This window comes from Sceloporus undulatus, chromosome 6, assembly GCF_019175285.1.
Source record: "Sceloporus undulatus isolate JIND9_A2432 ecotype Alabama chromosome 6, SceUnd_v1.1, whole genome shotgun sequence".
Taxonomy (NCBI): Eukaryota; Metazoa; Chordata; class Lepidosauria; order Squamata; family Phrynosomatidae; genus Sceloporus; species Sceloporus undulatus.
Genome location: NC_056527.1, coordinates 122406868 through 122422966, shown reverse-complemented (window position 1 = coordinate 122422966; position 16099 = coordinate 122406868). Strand labels below are relative to the sequence as shown.

Below are 16099 nucleotides of genomic sequence, written 5' to 3'. Positions count from 1 at the left end.
TCGCTTTGCAAAAAGTTGCAGCAAGTTTCACTTTCTTTTTTGTAGCAAGAAGGCAGAAAGGGGAAGGGAGGGGCCTTAAGCCACGCCTTTAGAACGCGGGAGATTTGCATAAGAGGCGGAGCCTGATTGCGTGTCAGGCGTAACGTCTGAATGCAGAGTGGTGCATGTGTTTGCAGCTTGTTGCCCCCAGGTTTTAAAGTCCAGAGCTCTACTCTTCCTGCTCTTTCAAGGTAAGAGGAAAGCAAGGGTCAGCCTCCTTGGACTAGGTCCTGCCTAGCCAAGCCTGGGTAAGTCACACTCTCTCAGCTTCATCTGAAAGCCATGGCAACGCTCCTCTGAGCCCATCTTGCCAAGAAATCCCTATGACAGTGATCTGAAGGCACACAAGAAACCCAAGTTGGACACAACTTAAAGGCACCCGAGAACAAAGTCACGCGTGTTCCCTTCTGAGTTTTGGGTTTACTTGTGAGTAAAGCCTCCCCCCTTCTTCCCCTGCATGGTTTTATTGCTCCAAACAGATGTGGAGACTGAGGATGCATCTGCACCGCAGAAATAATCCGGTTTGGCCCCGCTTTAGCTGCCATGGCTCCATGCTGCAGGATCCTGGAAAGTGTTGTTTGCTGTAGCACTTTTCAGGTAGAGAAACATTAAACTGGATTATCTCTGCAGTGCGGATGCTTTGTCCCCTCTTCTGCAATGCTGGAGTTGTGGTATTTTGTTGTAATAATTTAATACCATTTTAAGTATCAGTTTTGTAGGTTTTTAATGGCACAGTGGGCCCTTGGTATCCGCAGGGGTTTGGTTCCGAAATCCATGGATGCTCAAGTCCCATTAAATACAACGGCACAGTAAAAGGGTACCCTTTATATAAAATGGCAAAATCAAAGTTTGCTTCTTGGAGTTCGTATATTGTTAAAATATTTTCAAACAGTGGATGCTTGAATCCTTGGATAAAAGAAATCCTTGGATATGGAGGGCTCACTGTATTGTGTTTTTTAGACTGTAAGCTGCTTTGGGTCCCAGTTTTGGGAGGAAAGTGAGATAGAAATAAGCTTAATAATAATAATAATAATAATAATAATTGTATTTTGGAGGGGGGGAAGCAGAGGCTGTTTCCATGAAGCCACGATGTCCCACCTTCCTGTGAAGAAAAAGTGCCAGCAGCCACGCAACCTTCCAGCTGACCCGCAATATTGTGTGCGCTTCCCTGAAGTGGTGCTCTGTCTGGTGGAGAAGAAGATGGGCATCAGCCGTAAAACGTTCCTCACTTCTTTGGCCCGCTGCAAGGGTTTCTGCGTGGAGGATGCCAGCAAGTAAGGAGATGCCCAGCTTGAATTCTGGTGGGCATCAAGCCATGTTGTGCGGCAGCTAAAAAACCCAGTGCAATTCAAGGCTGCATCAGTCAAAATGTAGTGCCCAGATTAGTGCTTCCCAAACTTTGGTCCCCCAGATGTTTTGGACTTGAGTTCCCAAAATTCCTGATTGTTGGCCAAGTTGTCTGGGGCTTCTGGAGGGAACGGAGGTTCAGAACATCTGGAGGACCAAAGTTTGGGAACTACTGGTTTAGATCAAGGGAAGTCATAGTGCCATTTTATTCTGTTTTGGTCAGACCTCACCTGGAATACTGTGTCCATTTCTTCTGTATAGTAGACACAAGCTTCTGACTCCAGAAAGTGATGCTGTGATTGATAATGAGGACTGAAGATGCTGCATGTTGTCTCTCTCTGTGTTTGTGATACCTTTGACAGGGCAGTTGTGCAGCCAAAAGACCTTTCTTTTTGAATTCATGGAGAGAAAGGATGTTAGATTGGTTTATTTTGGGAACAAGGGAGCAAATGTGATTCTCCGCAACACCTGCATTGTTTGTTGGTGCAGTCATTTACCATCAACTTGGCTTCATAGTTTTTTGTGGGTTTTTTGGGCTATGTGGCCATGTTCTAGAAGAGTTTATTCCTGATGTTTCTCTGAAGATGCCAGCCACAGACGCTAGCAAAACATCAGGAATAAATTCTTCTAGAACATGGACACATAGCCTGAAACACCCACAAAAAACTATGGATGCCTGCCTTTGACAACTTGGCTTCAGCTTAGAGTGGCCCTAATGATGTAGAGGTTCAAGTGTTGGACTATGACTCTGGGGAGCTCAGAAGATGGCAATGGCAACCCCTCTCCAAAGAAACTTGCCAAGAAAACCCTGTGATAGGATCACCATAAGTTAGACACGGCTTGAAGGCACACCACCACAACACATGAATGAGATACCTCCAAGACTTCAGTCCATCAACAGCCCCGCTCATGCCTTGCAAATCCATCTGTGGCTTCCTGGACTGAACTGATCCATCTATAATGTAGTCATTCTCTTTTCCTGCTGCCTTCCACATGTCCAAGCATTATTGCAGGACTATTGCATAGCAGGGCTATGTTAGGAGTGGTTATCACAGGCCTTTCTCTTGTTCTCGCTCACCCCATTTACCCTGTATGGTGATGCCTCCCAGCGAGAGAGTGACCCACGTCGTGTCGGAGGGTAACTCGGGCAATGAGGTGGTCGAGTGGTTGAAGCGGAAGGGGAACCGTTGTGTGGACGCTTTGGGGAACGGCCTGGCCCTCCTAGATCTCAGCTGGTTCACGGAGAGCATGAGTGCCGGCCGGCCGGTGGAGATTGAACCCAGGCATCGCCTAATGGTAAGAAAAGAGACTTGCTGGTGAGGAAACCACCTCAAGCAGCAGAAGTGAATGTCAAGAAAGGGCAGGGGGTGGTTAATGATTTAATGTATTATTCTTGTAGCATCTATTTTCTTCCAGGGAGTGGTAACAGGTGCTTATGAGATATTATGTCACCTTGAGTCCCTATACCAGGAAGGAGGCCAAATATAAATAGTGTCATTGGGCCCTTACAGACAGGCCAAAATAAAGCTGCTTTGGGTCACTTTGGGGCTATGCTGTTTAAATGACACACACATCTTAAGAGGCCAGAAGCTGTTCCAAAGCAGTGCTCCAGTCCTTAGGAGTGGAGCATGGCTTTGGTGTGGCTTTTGGACTCTTAGGCCACATGCATAATTTGAACAGCATACCTCCAAAGTGACCCGAAGCAGCTTTATTTTGGCCTTTCTGTACAGACTCTTAGTTCCAAGATGTTTTTATATCTCTTCTTGAAATGTTGGGACCTAGAGTGTACCTAAAAGCTGAATGGAAGGTTATTAGAACTCATGTTTTTGACTCCTGAACTTCTGACACAGGGCTGCCTATAGATTTTGACAACCTTTCATCTTCTCTGTTTTTCTCAGGTGACTGCCCAAGCAGAGAAGCTGGAGCCCAAATGCCAGGTGGCGGCCTATGCCTGCCAGCGCCGGACTCCGCTAGAGCAGAAGAATCAGATCCTTACGGTAACCTTTGGTTTGGAAATTGAAGGAGATTGAGCTTGGCAGCAGTGTAAGCGGGGCAGAAAACCGGACACTAGAGGCTTGGCAATGCTGGCTGGAAGACTCTCTGTGCTGTGGTAAAAAAAGTACATGTTCTAAGCTCTGGCCTTCACTGGTCCCAAGATATTTGGCTGCAGAGAATCCAAACGGTACCCCACCAAAATGATCACCCATTACTATCTTCCAGAAGGCAAAGGGATCTTGTAGCACCATGACGACTAACTGTGCCATAGAGTTTGTAGAATAAGATTTTGTAGACTAAGGGGATTATCAGATGAGTGACATCTTGTCCCTGTCCTGTCATGTTCGCATCATATTCCCATCCTTCCCATGCGATTGTGGGAAGGACTTTCAGACAGGATACGTGCTTTTTCCATCCGTGGCATGAAAATTCATGCTATTAAAAATAGGTGTCAGCACTGCTCACAGGAGCAGATGGAGGGTTGATCCAGACTGAGGGGCCCATGCATTGTGAATGGACTGCAAATCAGGTCTCATAGGAAAGTAGAGGGATTCATCGTCCCCTTCGTGTGACAGTTAAGAGAGTGAGCTTTGAGCCCTGGAAGTGAAAGGAGGGATGCTCACCTTGATCGTAGCACATCCAGAGCCTCTGGCTTTCCTCAAGGCTATTGAGTGGTTTTGCGTGTGTGTTTACATGTGCTGCACATGGAGGCCAAGAAGGTGCAAGTGCATTTCTCATTTCCTGCATAGGGCTTGCAAACAGAACACTGACAGCTATTTTTGCTGTTCTTTCGGGTAGAACAAAATTATATTTAGTCCACCAAATCTAGCTCAGTGCAATGACACTTTGGTTCCTACTATATAGGCAATTTCTCTGCCTCTTCTTCTTTGTGACATTAGAGGGTCTTGATCTATTCTTTGTTGGAAATAATAAAACTTGCCACTCTTCCTTCTGGCATCTGCTGTGTTTCGAAAAACAGACTGAAGCTGAGAGTATGTGACTTGCCCAAAGTAACCCAGTGGGTTTAAAGCACTCTTTTAAAAAAGTATTATTCCAGTAGGTACTTCTTAGGTCCCAGACCTAGTGTTGAACATGGTTTCTAATCTAAGCCATGATACTCCTGACCTTGAGGTGGTATGGTTCCCGTCTCAGTTGTTTAACTCTAGTTTTGGTAGGATTTATATTTCTTTATTTTCTTCTTTCAGGAAGCTTTGGAAACTCTTGCAGAAGAGGCCCGTTTCTGTGGCAGCGATGGACGCAGCCTGGCTTTCTCCAGGGCTGCCTCTGTGCTCAAGTCCTTGCCCTGGAAGGTCAGAAAAATCCAGGAGCTGAACTCTCTTTCTTGCATCGGAGAGCATTCACGGAGAGTCCTCCAGGTAATGAATGGATAATTGTGGTGCGTCTGGGGACCGCATGCACTGCAACCTTTAAAATGTGAATGGCTGCTCCTGAAGGTTTCTAGGGCAGGCAAAATTCACATCTTTTATTTTGCTGGAGAAAGAGTGGTCTGGGAGTGAGGGGGACGGCATGCTTTTGCCCACCCTGAAATAATGTAATCCCTGGGTTGGCATCTTATCCATGCTCAGCCATCTCAACCTCTGCCCCTCTTATAGAGAGATCTTGCAGCACTTTGGAGACTAACTGAAGAAAGAAGTTGGCAGGATGAGCTTTCATAGACTTAAGTCTACTTCCCCAGATGCATTTGGTCTGAAAGTAGACCTCTTTTCAATGTGACATTCTTTAAGAGTCCAGAGTAGGAACAAGGAATGCCAGGTCAGACTGTCCCTTGTCATGTAGTTGCGCCCAGTGTATTTGTCAAGTCAGCGTCTGCTTGAACGGTTGTGACTAAGTGGACTCCAAGAGGAGCCCCTTTGACCATGTTGCCTAGTGACCCTTATCCTTCTCTATTCCCAAAACAAACAGACAGCTGGAAGATTGCAAGGTCATACTGTTCTGTTTTGCAAAGCAGTGCCCAGCAGATTTCACAAACATGACTCTGCTTTCCAGAAAGGAGACAATACCAGATAGTGTAACTTCTGATAAGAGAAGTCTGTTAAGAATTGGGCCTGGAAACAAACTGGTTGAGCCAGTGTTGATGTTTCAACAAGGGAGCTATGCTTCCTCCATCCAACCCTAGTCAGTAGCTTGGCTGCAGCGTTTTGGACCAGCTGCATTTTCAGAAGTGTTTCCAATGGCAGCCCCAAATATTGTAACTGCATATTCCTATATCTTTGTTGCCAAAATCCCTGGGAAGCGGAGGGTGGACCACACATTGTTCTATATCCTTCCCTGGCTGCTGTATTCACATGATAACATACTCACTGTGTGGAAGAGAGCAATTTTGGTGGATGCTGCATGGATTTCAGAACTTCTCTTTCTGCACAGCTGTTTAAGAAACCTTTGGGACACGAATGCAAAAAGGTTGGGGAGCCCTGTCAGGAAGTGTGTCAGCCCTGATTGATCAGTGGATCAATTGATTGATTGATTGACTTTGTCTTTCAGGAGGTACTAGAGGATGGTGTGTCCGCAGAAGTGGAGAGAGTCCGACAGTCTGAGAGATACCAAACTATGAAGGTAAAATGGGAAATCTGGGATGGGCAACATGGAGAATCTTTGGAGTTTATCACACGGACGGTGAATTGGGAAAATCCCGTGCAGAAACAAAATTTTAAAATCCGGGTGTTGTTTGTCCAAACGGAAAGCACCTTTGTACTTTTGGGATTTAGCAGAAATAAAAAGGAGCTGGTTTTAATGACTTTGCATTTGGGTTATTTTTGCGCAAACATTGCTGAAAAACATCCCACAAATGTTTTCCATTTCTGTTCGGGTTAACCCTGAACGTCATCTGACTCAGTTTAAGTTTAGTTTCTGCATGGGATTCAGCCCATGTAATAAACTCTAGTTAGAACCAGGCATTTGGAGCATAATATGATGGGAGCAGTCACACTCTTTGGGGATCTAGGCTATTAAAAATGGAGAGAACAATCTATTTGCAGGAACAGGCCTATTAGCTCTAGGAGATGATGGCGAGGTTGTAACGCATGACCTTTTTCTCCCACAGCTTTTCACAAAGATCTTTGGTGTCGGAGTAAAGACGGCCAGCCGGTGGTATCAAGAAGGGCTGAGAACGCTGGCTGACCTGCAAGTGCATCACGCTAAGCTGAGCAAGGAGCAGCAAGCCGGTTAGTAATCTGCAAACAATAGCAATAGGCGGTACATGGACTGCAAATGGTTGGAAGGTAGATGGGAAACCCCCATCAGAAGCTTGAAAGTATTCCAGAAATAGATCCATTCCAAAGGGCAAACCCTGATTTTGCTATTTTATATAAGGGGCACCATTTTACTATGCCACTGTATATAATGGGACTCGAGCATCCACAGATTTTGATATCCACGGAGGGTCCTGGAACCAAACCCAAGCAGATACCAAAGGTCCATTGTACTTACAGGTTTTATTTGACACTACCTTTTGCTGACAGCAGCTCAGCCACGCAACCCTTATCAGATGCCTGTTTCTAAAAGGGTATACTGCCTGGCACCTTGTTTCTCCTCCAAAAAGTGTTTTTAAATGAATCTGGAAGTGGAATTCCAGCCATAATTTGGGAAGGAATGGTGAAGCTGGTGGGGAAGGAGCTGGTCTTTGGAGCTTGATCACTCTTGTTCCAAAAAGCCATGGCATCAAATGAAAAAAGGCCTGGAGGAGAAAGGAAAACAAGGAACCCTGAGCACTAGAACTTGAATGAGGAACGGTTCATGGAATGACCTGATTTAAGACATGGCCGTAATGCTGTAATGCAGCTGGACTTTGTTAGTCTTCTTAGCAGGACCACCTAAAATAGAAACAGCTCAAAGAGAGGAGGGACCGAAATGGCTTGATCTGTCAGCTGAGCCAAGAGGTCAGTCCTGTCTCTTGGCTTGCTCTCTTCTACAGCCCCAGTAGAGATTTGGGTGGGATTTGTAATTTGCTGTGGCACCAGAGGTCGCCTCTGCACTGCAAAAATAATCCAGTTTGACACTACTTTAACTACCATGGCTCAATGCTATGGAATTCTGGGAGTTGTAGTTTGTTCTGGCCCCAGAGGTCTCAGACAGAGGCGGCCAAATATCTGACAAAACTACAGTCCCCAGAATTACAAAACTGAATAAATGTCTTATGCCTTTAAAGTTCCTCTAAAGTGGGGGTTTTACACTTTGGCGCTGCAGTTAAAGTGGTGCCAAAATGGATTATTTCTGCAGGGCAGATGCAGCCTAGGAGTCTTTACTAGCATCGGCACTGAAAAGTCAAATTCTTTCTTCCTCCTTTTTCACTCCTGCCACTCACAGTACAAAGCTTCTGACCATTACACTCCTTTTTATAAAGTCTTTTTGTGCCTTATCCTTCTCATCCTCTGTCTAGCTAGAAGTGCTTTTGTTATGTGTTTTCCCCACATTCACAGAGTCCTGTGCCCCTAACCCCAGCGAATGTGGAGGGACGAGGGTAAACTTGTCATGGGTCTATTTTCCTGGCAGGACTCCTTCATTATGAGGACCTCAACACCCCGGTGAAGCGCTCTGAAGCAGAGGCCATTGCCCAAGCGGTGCGAGAAGCGGTCGAGCGATGCTTACCTGATGCCTCTGTGACTCTGACCGGTGGCTTTAGAAGGTAGGTCCATCTTCTTGAAAGATGGACTTGTGTCTGATGAGTTAGGGACGTGGTCCCAGAACACACCGCTATGGTGTTTCTCAGCCGTTGGTCCTTTACATGCACTTGGATTTCAGCTCCTGATTCCTTGCTGCAACTTGCAAAGATTCTCCGAAGAGTCTATATATTTATTTACTTACTTAACTTCTTCCATACTTCCCAGTTGTTGTGGCACCAGGACTCACCCTCCACAATGCTCTGCATCCACCATCTGCCTAGAAGCAAATAGGTTAGACTGAAGGTTTGGATTATTTTAATTGGTTTTTCCCGCCTTTCTCCCAAGTTGGGATCCAAAGTGGCTCACAATCCCCTCATTTCAAATTGATCTGGAAACAGCCATAGGTCAGAAAAACGACTTGTAGACAAACAACCCAATGATGCAGGAACCTGTTCTTTCCATGTTATTTCTGCCTCTAGTACCAAACTGATCTGGAAACGGCCACTTTAGCTAAGATTTCTGTCCGTTTCTAATGCGGAAAATGAGTTCTGTGTCTATGTTTGAATGGCATAGTCTGTGGCTAGTATGATTATATAATGTTATAAAATATATAATTATGTAATGCTGAATGGCATCACTGGGGGTCTCAGGTTTTGGCCTGGAAACCTCAGGGCCTGGGATGATCCCGAACTGGCAAACCCAACTCAGTGGCCACAATTCTTCCCTTCACCAATAGAGGAAAGCAAAGTGGCCACGATGTGGACTTGCTCATGACGCACCCCATGGAAGGCCAGGAGGTTGGACTGCTGAGTAAAGTCGTTGGGTGGCTGGATCAGCAGGTAAGAGGAGATCTGGGTTCAGGTGAGAAGATTGGGAAGAAGGTTGTTCAGAGATGATGCTGGAGGCAGTAACACTTTCTGGGAAAACTCTGTGCAAAATGGTTTGGACAATCTCTGGAGCAGAGGTGGGATTTGTACAGTCCATGGGCCACATGTGATCCTTGTGAGGCCCTTGGGCATTCCAGAAGATCCCCCAAAATCCTGTTTAAAAGTTCAAAAGTTCAGTTCAAAAAAGCATCAGGGCACATTGTTTTGCACTTTGGCGCTCTTTGGGATGAGCACCCCAAAACTCCAGAAAAAAACCCACTCTAGAATTGACCTGAACCTCCACTTCTAGGAAATGTTGCCTGCTGTGGCATGGATATGCAGGGATTAAAGGTGCCAAAAAAGACCCTCCAGCATGTGCCCACCCCTGCCCCCTTTTCCTTACCAGCACCCTTCAAACGGACTAGACTATATCTCCCATCATCCCCAGTTAACATACCTGTTGTTGCTGCTGGGTGGGGATGATGGGAGTGTAGTTAGTCCTCTGGAGGTACTCTAAAGTCTTGCACCACTAACGTCCAAGCTATGAGAAAGTAATTGATCCTGAAGTGCATTCCTGCAGATGAGGTTCCTGGTTCATCTCTGCATTGACCCATTGCTCCAGAATTCTCTGTTTTCCATCAGTTACATTGAAGTGTGGAAAGCACAGGTCATTCTGCTGTGTTTTCTATTTTGACTCTGCTGCTGCTCTGGAGGGACATAACAGTGTGACCTACCTTTGGAGGATGCTCCTTGTCATATCTCTGCCTGTGTATCTGATAAAGATCTAATTGATTGTCCTCTGAATGCAGAAGCAGGGAAATCACACAAAAGATGTATCTCAAGAGTATTTTGTCAGCTGCAATGCGTGTCATATCTTTCCTGCATGAACACTCTGCTGTAGTTTATCCTGTGCCTCTGCTTTCTTCCTAGGGTTCCTTGCTCTATCACAGCATCCACAGAAACTCTTTCCAGTCCTTCGAAGACGAAGACCAGGAGATCGCCAGTAGTGCAAGCACCATGGACCGTTTTGAGCGATGTTTCTCCATCTTCTGCCTTGGCTCTCTTCCTGAAGGCATCCCCAAAGCTGCTTCTGAAGCCCAGGGGTCTGGTAATTCAGTCCCGGTTTCTGGGATGTCTAGTTCCTGGAAAGCTGTGAGGGTGGACTTAGTGGTGACCCCCTTCAGTCAGTTTCCATATGCTTTGCTTGGCTGGACTGGCTCAAGGGTGAGTTCAGCTGATGTCTTGTTTGGGGTCAGCTTCTGGGTTTGATATAAGCTCTAGAATATTTCCACTTAAATCTTCCTAAACCTAAAGTGGGCCACAGGTTCAGTGTTACAAATGTTGTTGACTGTATTACATATGTTTGAGTATCCTCTGGAATCCAAAGGGGTGGCTGAGATAGTGACACCTTTGCTTCCCGATGGCTCAGTGTACACAAACTTGGTTTCATGCACAAAATGATTACAAGTATTATGTGTAAAATTACCTTCAGGTTATGTGTATATGGTGTATACAAAATATAAATGAATTTTATGTTATAGGCTTGGGTTCCCATCTTCCAAGATATCCCATTATGTATATGTGCATATTCCAAAATCCAAAAACACTTCTAGTCCTAAGTATTTTGGATACGGGAGACTCAACCTGTATTATTTATTACAGAATGGAATAAATGTCCCATACCTTTAAAGTTCCTCTATCTTCCCTGTTTTGCTATTACAGTCTAAATAGGGAATGCCCCTAAAACCAAAGAGAACAAGGATTGATTTAGATTAGAAAGAGGCAAGGAGCTGAACTACTGGGTGCCAATGAAACTGTAAAATTGGCAACTGTTTTATGCGCCTAACCATGCCAATTTCTGGAAGAAGGGCAGCGAACTTGGATGATTACTTCCAGCAATGTTTTGGGAAATTTACTTGTAGGGGACTATAACTCCCAGAACCTCCCAGCCAACATGGCCTGGGAAGATATTTGGGAGCTGTAGTCCCCAAATGTGATCTGCATTACCTTCTCTCACAGTTAAACGAAACAGTGGTCTCTCTTCCCTCTCACTGTATGTAAGTGTACAATGCTTTCTTGGCTGCCTCCATGCAAGAGGAGGGGATTGTATTGTCCACTAAAACTTGGTGTAGAGTTGTGGCATGCCTTGCTATAGAGAGAAGGAGCGGAAGGCGCTGAATGTTTCAGAGATACTTTAGGCTGACTCCTCCACGCATGTCTACTTCTGAAGTTCACAGCAGCCTTTTACTCACTGGCTGAATTTGATTCTCATGACAGACCCATTTGAAAATGGCTGCCTTATAACCCATCTCTTCTGTTTTCTTCTCGCCTCCCAGAATTTCGAAAGAGACCTCAGGCGCTTCTGCAAGCATGAGAAGAAGATGGTCCTCAACAGTCATGCTCTCTATGACACAGAGAAGGTACATGGCCTTTGCTGGAGGAGGACAAGAAGGAGACCAGGTCTCAACAGCTGAAGGACTCTGGCATGGAGCCTGGCACATTATATTGGAATATTGTTAGTTGTGTTTTTGTCATTGTTCATTGCCATCAAGTCAATGAACAATGAAACCTCCACATCCACAATCCAGCTCAGGTTTTTGAGACTCAGGGCCATGGCTTCCTTGACTGAGTCCATCCATCTGTGATGTGGTCTTCTTCTTCCCCGTCTACCTTTCCAAGCATTATTGTCTTTTCTAGGGAGTCACGTCTTCTCAAGATAAGTCCAAAATACGACAGCCTCAGTTTAGTCATCTTGGCTTCCAGAGAAAGTCCAGGCTTGATTTGCTCTTGGAGCCATTTATTGGTCTTTTTAGCAATCTGCAGAACTCTTCTCCAGCACTGCTTTCCATTTTGTGTGGTTTGCAGAGTTCTTCTGTCTCAAGGGGGAAAGGCAAGATGTGGGGAAAGTAACTTCGATCTCTGATGCTTTTGTGTTGCTGAATTTTTGGATTTTTGCATCTTTTTCAGAGAACATTTTTGACTGCGGCCTCAGAGGAACACATCTTCCAGCATTTAGGTCTGGAGTATATCCCTCCAGAAGAGAGAAATGCTTGACCCTCGCAGTGAGAAGAACCTCCTTGGTCTTCATTGAACTCACTACCTCATTCAAATGAAAAAGACACACACAGGTTACTTCCTTGCACCGAACATGGATTGCGTTCATCTTTTTATGAATTTCTTGGTCTCACTTGTTGCTGTCAATACATAGAGACCCTGTTATCTTTTCCCAGATATTGGAGAATGTAACCAGTTCCTGAATGTTGCTCACATTGCTTATGGAAATTTTAAAAAGCACTTTTTCCACATTTTGGCTCTTTGTTTTCTGTCTGGATTTTTCTTTGCCTAACAGTGAAGTTGCAGGTTAGCATTCCCAAAGCACTGCCCTATGACATCTAGTAGCTTCTGTAGCAATGAAATAGTAAACCGATTTCAGGTTTTCCTCCGAATTTTAAAAGATCTTGCCAAACTGGGACAGTTGGAGAGTATGATGTTCACTGCAACCTTTGCATCTACTGCTGCAAGAAGTGAGGAAATGTACAGTTTGTCAAAACTCTTGGCTTTGTCGAACGTCACACTCTGCTGAGCCCACCTGCTTGCGCTGAAGTTTGCTCCAGAGTTGTACAGTTGCGTGACTCTGTAGCCAAGTGTCGTGGCTTCCGTGCATGGGACCAAAGTTTGTGCGTCGGACCCGGTTCCCTCTCCGCCGGGGACTCTGCCCAGTCAGATCCAATCAATGTTCTGCACTCTTGGTGGGCATGAGCTTCGAGGGGGGCCTTGCATATTTCATGGTGGCTCCCGCCACGACCCGAAACCCCTGCCTTCTTGACATAATCCGCTCCTTGACTCTCCAATGGATTATTTATGGCTATGCACGCTCAACATAATGGGGTGGAAGCGATGGGTTTTCCACTACGGCGCCTTTGGAGAGTACAGGAATGTTTTGGCTTCCCATTCTTCCTAGCTGTGAAAGTTTCCTCGCAGGGTCAGCCAGAGTTTAGCACCTTTCCTGGCAAGGCAGAGGTTTTTTCTGGAAGGCAGAAGACAGGAAGCCTGGTTGATGGTTATATGAAGGATGTTTCAATGCAATGCCTCTGAGCTAACTGGAAAAAAATGGTTGTGGCAAGTCAATAAACGGAGATCAGATTGTTTGTTGCATACAATCTACTCTAAGTACTGTCCTTTCATTCCACTCTGGGACTGCTTTATATATATACTTCTGTTGAGCAGGATACATAACTGGCATGCAGTCATTATTTCCATTATTTGCATGCATTCGAAAGGTGCGTGCCTTTCTCTTATATTCAGATGTGTGTGATTTTCACCCCCAGATTTCTCATCAGCCACTGATCAGTGTAAGGATTGTTTATTGTGGTGTGTCTTCAAGTCATTTCCAACTTATGGAGACCCTAAGGGGGAATTTATCATAGTTTTTTTGAAGGGCAAGTTTCTTCACAAGGGGTTTGCAATTGCCATTCTTTGAGATTGAGAGAGTGTGACTTGCCCAAGGTTTCCAGAAGTCTATGCCAGTTATGTCCTCTCCATAAACAGTCTGAGATGTTAATACCCAAACAAGCTTGGACTGAAACCAGATTCCTCCCACATTGCTATTCAAAGGCCTAAATGCTAGATCTTGGAAGCTAAGCAGGGTGAGCTCTGGTTGGCACTTGGATAAGGTACCACCAATGAATACCAGGTGCTGTAGGCTATATTTCAGAAGAAGGAACTAGCAAAACCACCTCTGAGGATTCCTTGCCTAAAAACCTTATTAAATTCATGGGCAGAATGCAGAGATACAACCTTGTTAGTCTGATTTGTATTTGTTGGGACTGAGGCTAAAGAGACAAAGGCTAAAGAGAAGGTGGAGCAAAGCATTAATGGAAACCCCCCAGATTATGTCATCCTGACACCAATTTGTAGCCTCCTTTCATTATTTAGTGCTCTTCTGATGAAATGCCAGCTACCTCTGGGAGGGTGAGTTTGAGGTCAGTGGATTATGAACTGCAAGTGAACCGGTTCCCAGCATCCATGCGCAATGGGGAGCATGTAAAGTAGGAAATGCAACGGACAACCATCCCGCCTCCTTGCCACAAGGGACACAATGCACAGACAAGTTCTCCAATGCAATCCTCATGTTGGGGCTTGGTGTATGCTGCAAGAGAGGATGCAGTGGGTCCGCTGTATCCACGGATTCAACCACCCATGGCTTGAAACTAGCCGATTCCAAAATGCACACTGATTTTGCCATTTTGTGGCTGGTTGACCCTGGGCAGATCCCATTTCAGATCCCAGAAGCCTCAGCCTTTATGGTCAATGATATAAGATCCTGGAAAGTGGTCCGAAACACCTGGGCCTCATTCCCAATTAGAAATAAATCGGATTGTGGTCTGAATCGATGGATCAATTCGACAGTGGAACGTGGTTCATGCTACATTTGCCCTGATTGCATTTCCCCCCCTGTAAAATAATCCACTTGTCATTCACATCAACGAATGAATCAATTCAAGATGGACCCGCTTCAGCCGACCGGAGGACAAATTTAAATCGCATCTCATTCACACTCGCATGGAATTGATTTGTCAAAAAAGACGGCATGAAAAATCAGCACCAAAAAGACGCACATTAAATGGGTCTAGTGCATGCCCCCCCCCTCATCAAACCACTTCAGCGATTCCGTTCAAGTGCGAACCAGGGTCATTTAAACCACTTCAGACCAGTTTGCAAACTGGTTTAAAATGTAGTGGGAATGAGGCTCTGGAAGGCCAGAGTTTGGGAGTCACTGCATAGTCCAGACCATTGTCTGGCAGTCCTGTTTCCATCCCCTGAAGACTGCTAGCATCTCTCTCTTTCTCTCTCTCTCTCGTTCCCTCCCTCCCTGGAAAGAAAGGAGGAGGGCATGGCTGGATTGCTGATCTGAGAGAGTGCGCCCATGTGCTGTAGGCGGGCAGGAGAGGCGGCACAAAGAGGCTGGCTTTGCCTGGGCACAGAGAGACCCAGGAGAAGGAGGAGAGACCTGTCAGCTCTCCCAACCTGTGCTGCTTCTTTGCCTAAAGCTCGACAGGTAAGAATTTTGTAAATTCCTGCAAAGTAGTGGTAGATCATCTTATGAAGAAGCATGTTGCAAGGATGGGCTAAGTTTATTTCTTTAGTCCATAAGGAGTGGTTTTTTTAAAAAATAAAGAACATTTTTTTAACCTAGTGCACTTTTCCTTTTTTTTTAAAAAAAGAAAAGATGTCCAGTTTGAATTTTGGAGAGGCTGCCACTTTGCTTTTCCTTGTTTTCTTCTCTGTGCTTCGGAGACTGGAGTGCATTTCGGTGAGCGCTTAAGGTGGCACAGAACAAAAATTAGGTTTGTTCAATATTCAGATAAGTAATGTTTACAATCATTTAAATATCAATTAATAGACAATTTCTTTACTTGGGGAGGAATAGAGGGTCTCTCTGAGTAGTGGAAGCATCTTACAGTGGGGTAATCCACTTAGAAAGGTAAATCCCATCACATCTGCAAAATGACACCTTTATTGCAGCCCATTGTAACTGAAGGGTTGGCTTGCGAACTGGGCTTGGACAAATCCTTGCACAATCCTGGCTGAATGTTTCTAGGAGCTTTCTTCCCAAATTTTACTTTGGCCAAACCCTGGGTACAACTTATTCTGCCCATTTGTCATTTCTAATTCACAATTTTCACTCCATGCATGATGGCGATTCCTGGAGAACTTTAAAGCCTCCTCATTTGCTCGGTCTTAACACATTGATCCATGGGTGGGGGTTAGGTTTTTCCAAATAGCCAAAATGGTTGGCTATACCTTTCCCCCTTATATTAAAATATTGAATGTTAAGGACTAGATGCTGTGTGATACACACATATTGCTTAGAAAACATGTAATATCACTAGCAGGGGGAGAACAACTTACAAAACAATGTTGCAACAGGGGGAGGAAATACACATTCAGATTTAATAATTTTCATATTTCCAAGAACTAAAAGATGCCCAGCTTGACTTTTGGAAAGGCTACAAAAAGGGGGGATATCGCCTTTGCATCCAAGGTCTTTGTTTTCTTTAGAGATGGGATCACATCCAGATCTGCTTTTATATCTACATCTGAGAGACTCCCTGAGGTTCAAGGAGGGACAGCATGGAAAGGATTGGGTCTTTGTTTTTGGCAACCAGGTTCCAAAAGAAAACCTGTCCAGATCAGGTGCAAACCATCTAATCATTCACTACTAGACTCAGA

General features: G+C 45.1%; 1 protein-coding gene across 2 annotated transcripts; it reads left to right on the top strand.

Moving 5' to 3' along the window:
• Nucleotides 1-49: 49 nt before the first annotated feature.
• On the top strand, nt 50-12169 carry POLM (DNA polymerase mu). 2 transcript variants are annotated; one of them, XM_042475144.1, is made up of 12 exons: nt 50-230; nt 1095-1313; nt 2496-2682; nt 3285-3383; nt 4587-4757; nt 5884-5955; nt 6443-6563; nt 7891-8023; nt 8737-8839; nt 9797-10090; nt 11203-11286; nt 11834-12169. In XM_042475144.1, the coding sequence occupies exons 1-12, from the start codon at nt 151-153 to the stop codon at nt 11918-11920; spliced, it is 1650 nt and encodes a 549-aa protein (XP_042331078.1). In that variant the 5' UTR covers nt 50-150; the 3' UTR covers nt 11921-12169. The 2 variants fall into 2 exon arrangements, with proteins under 2 accessions (XP_042331078.1, XP_042331079.1); XM_042475145.1 differs by lacking the exon at nt 50-230 and adding an exon at nt 242-465.
• Nucleotides 12170-16099: the final 3930 nt, after the last annotated feature.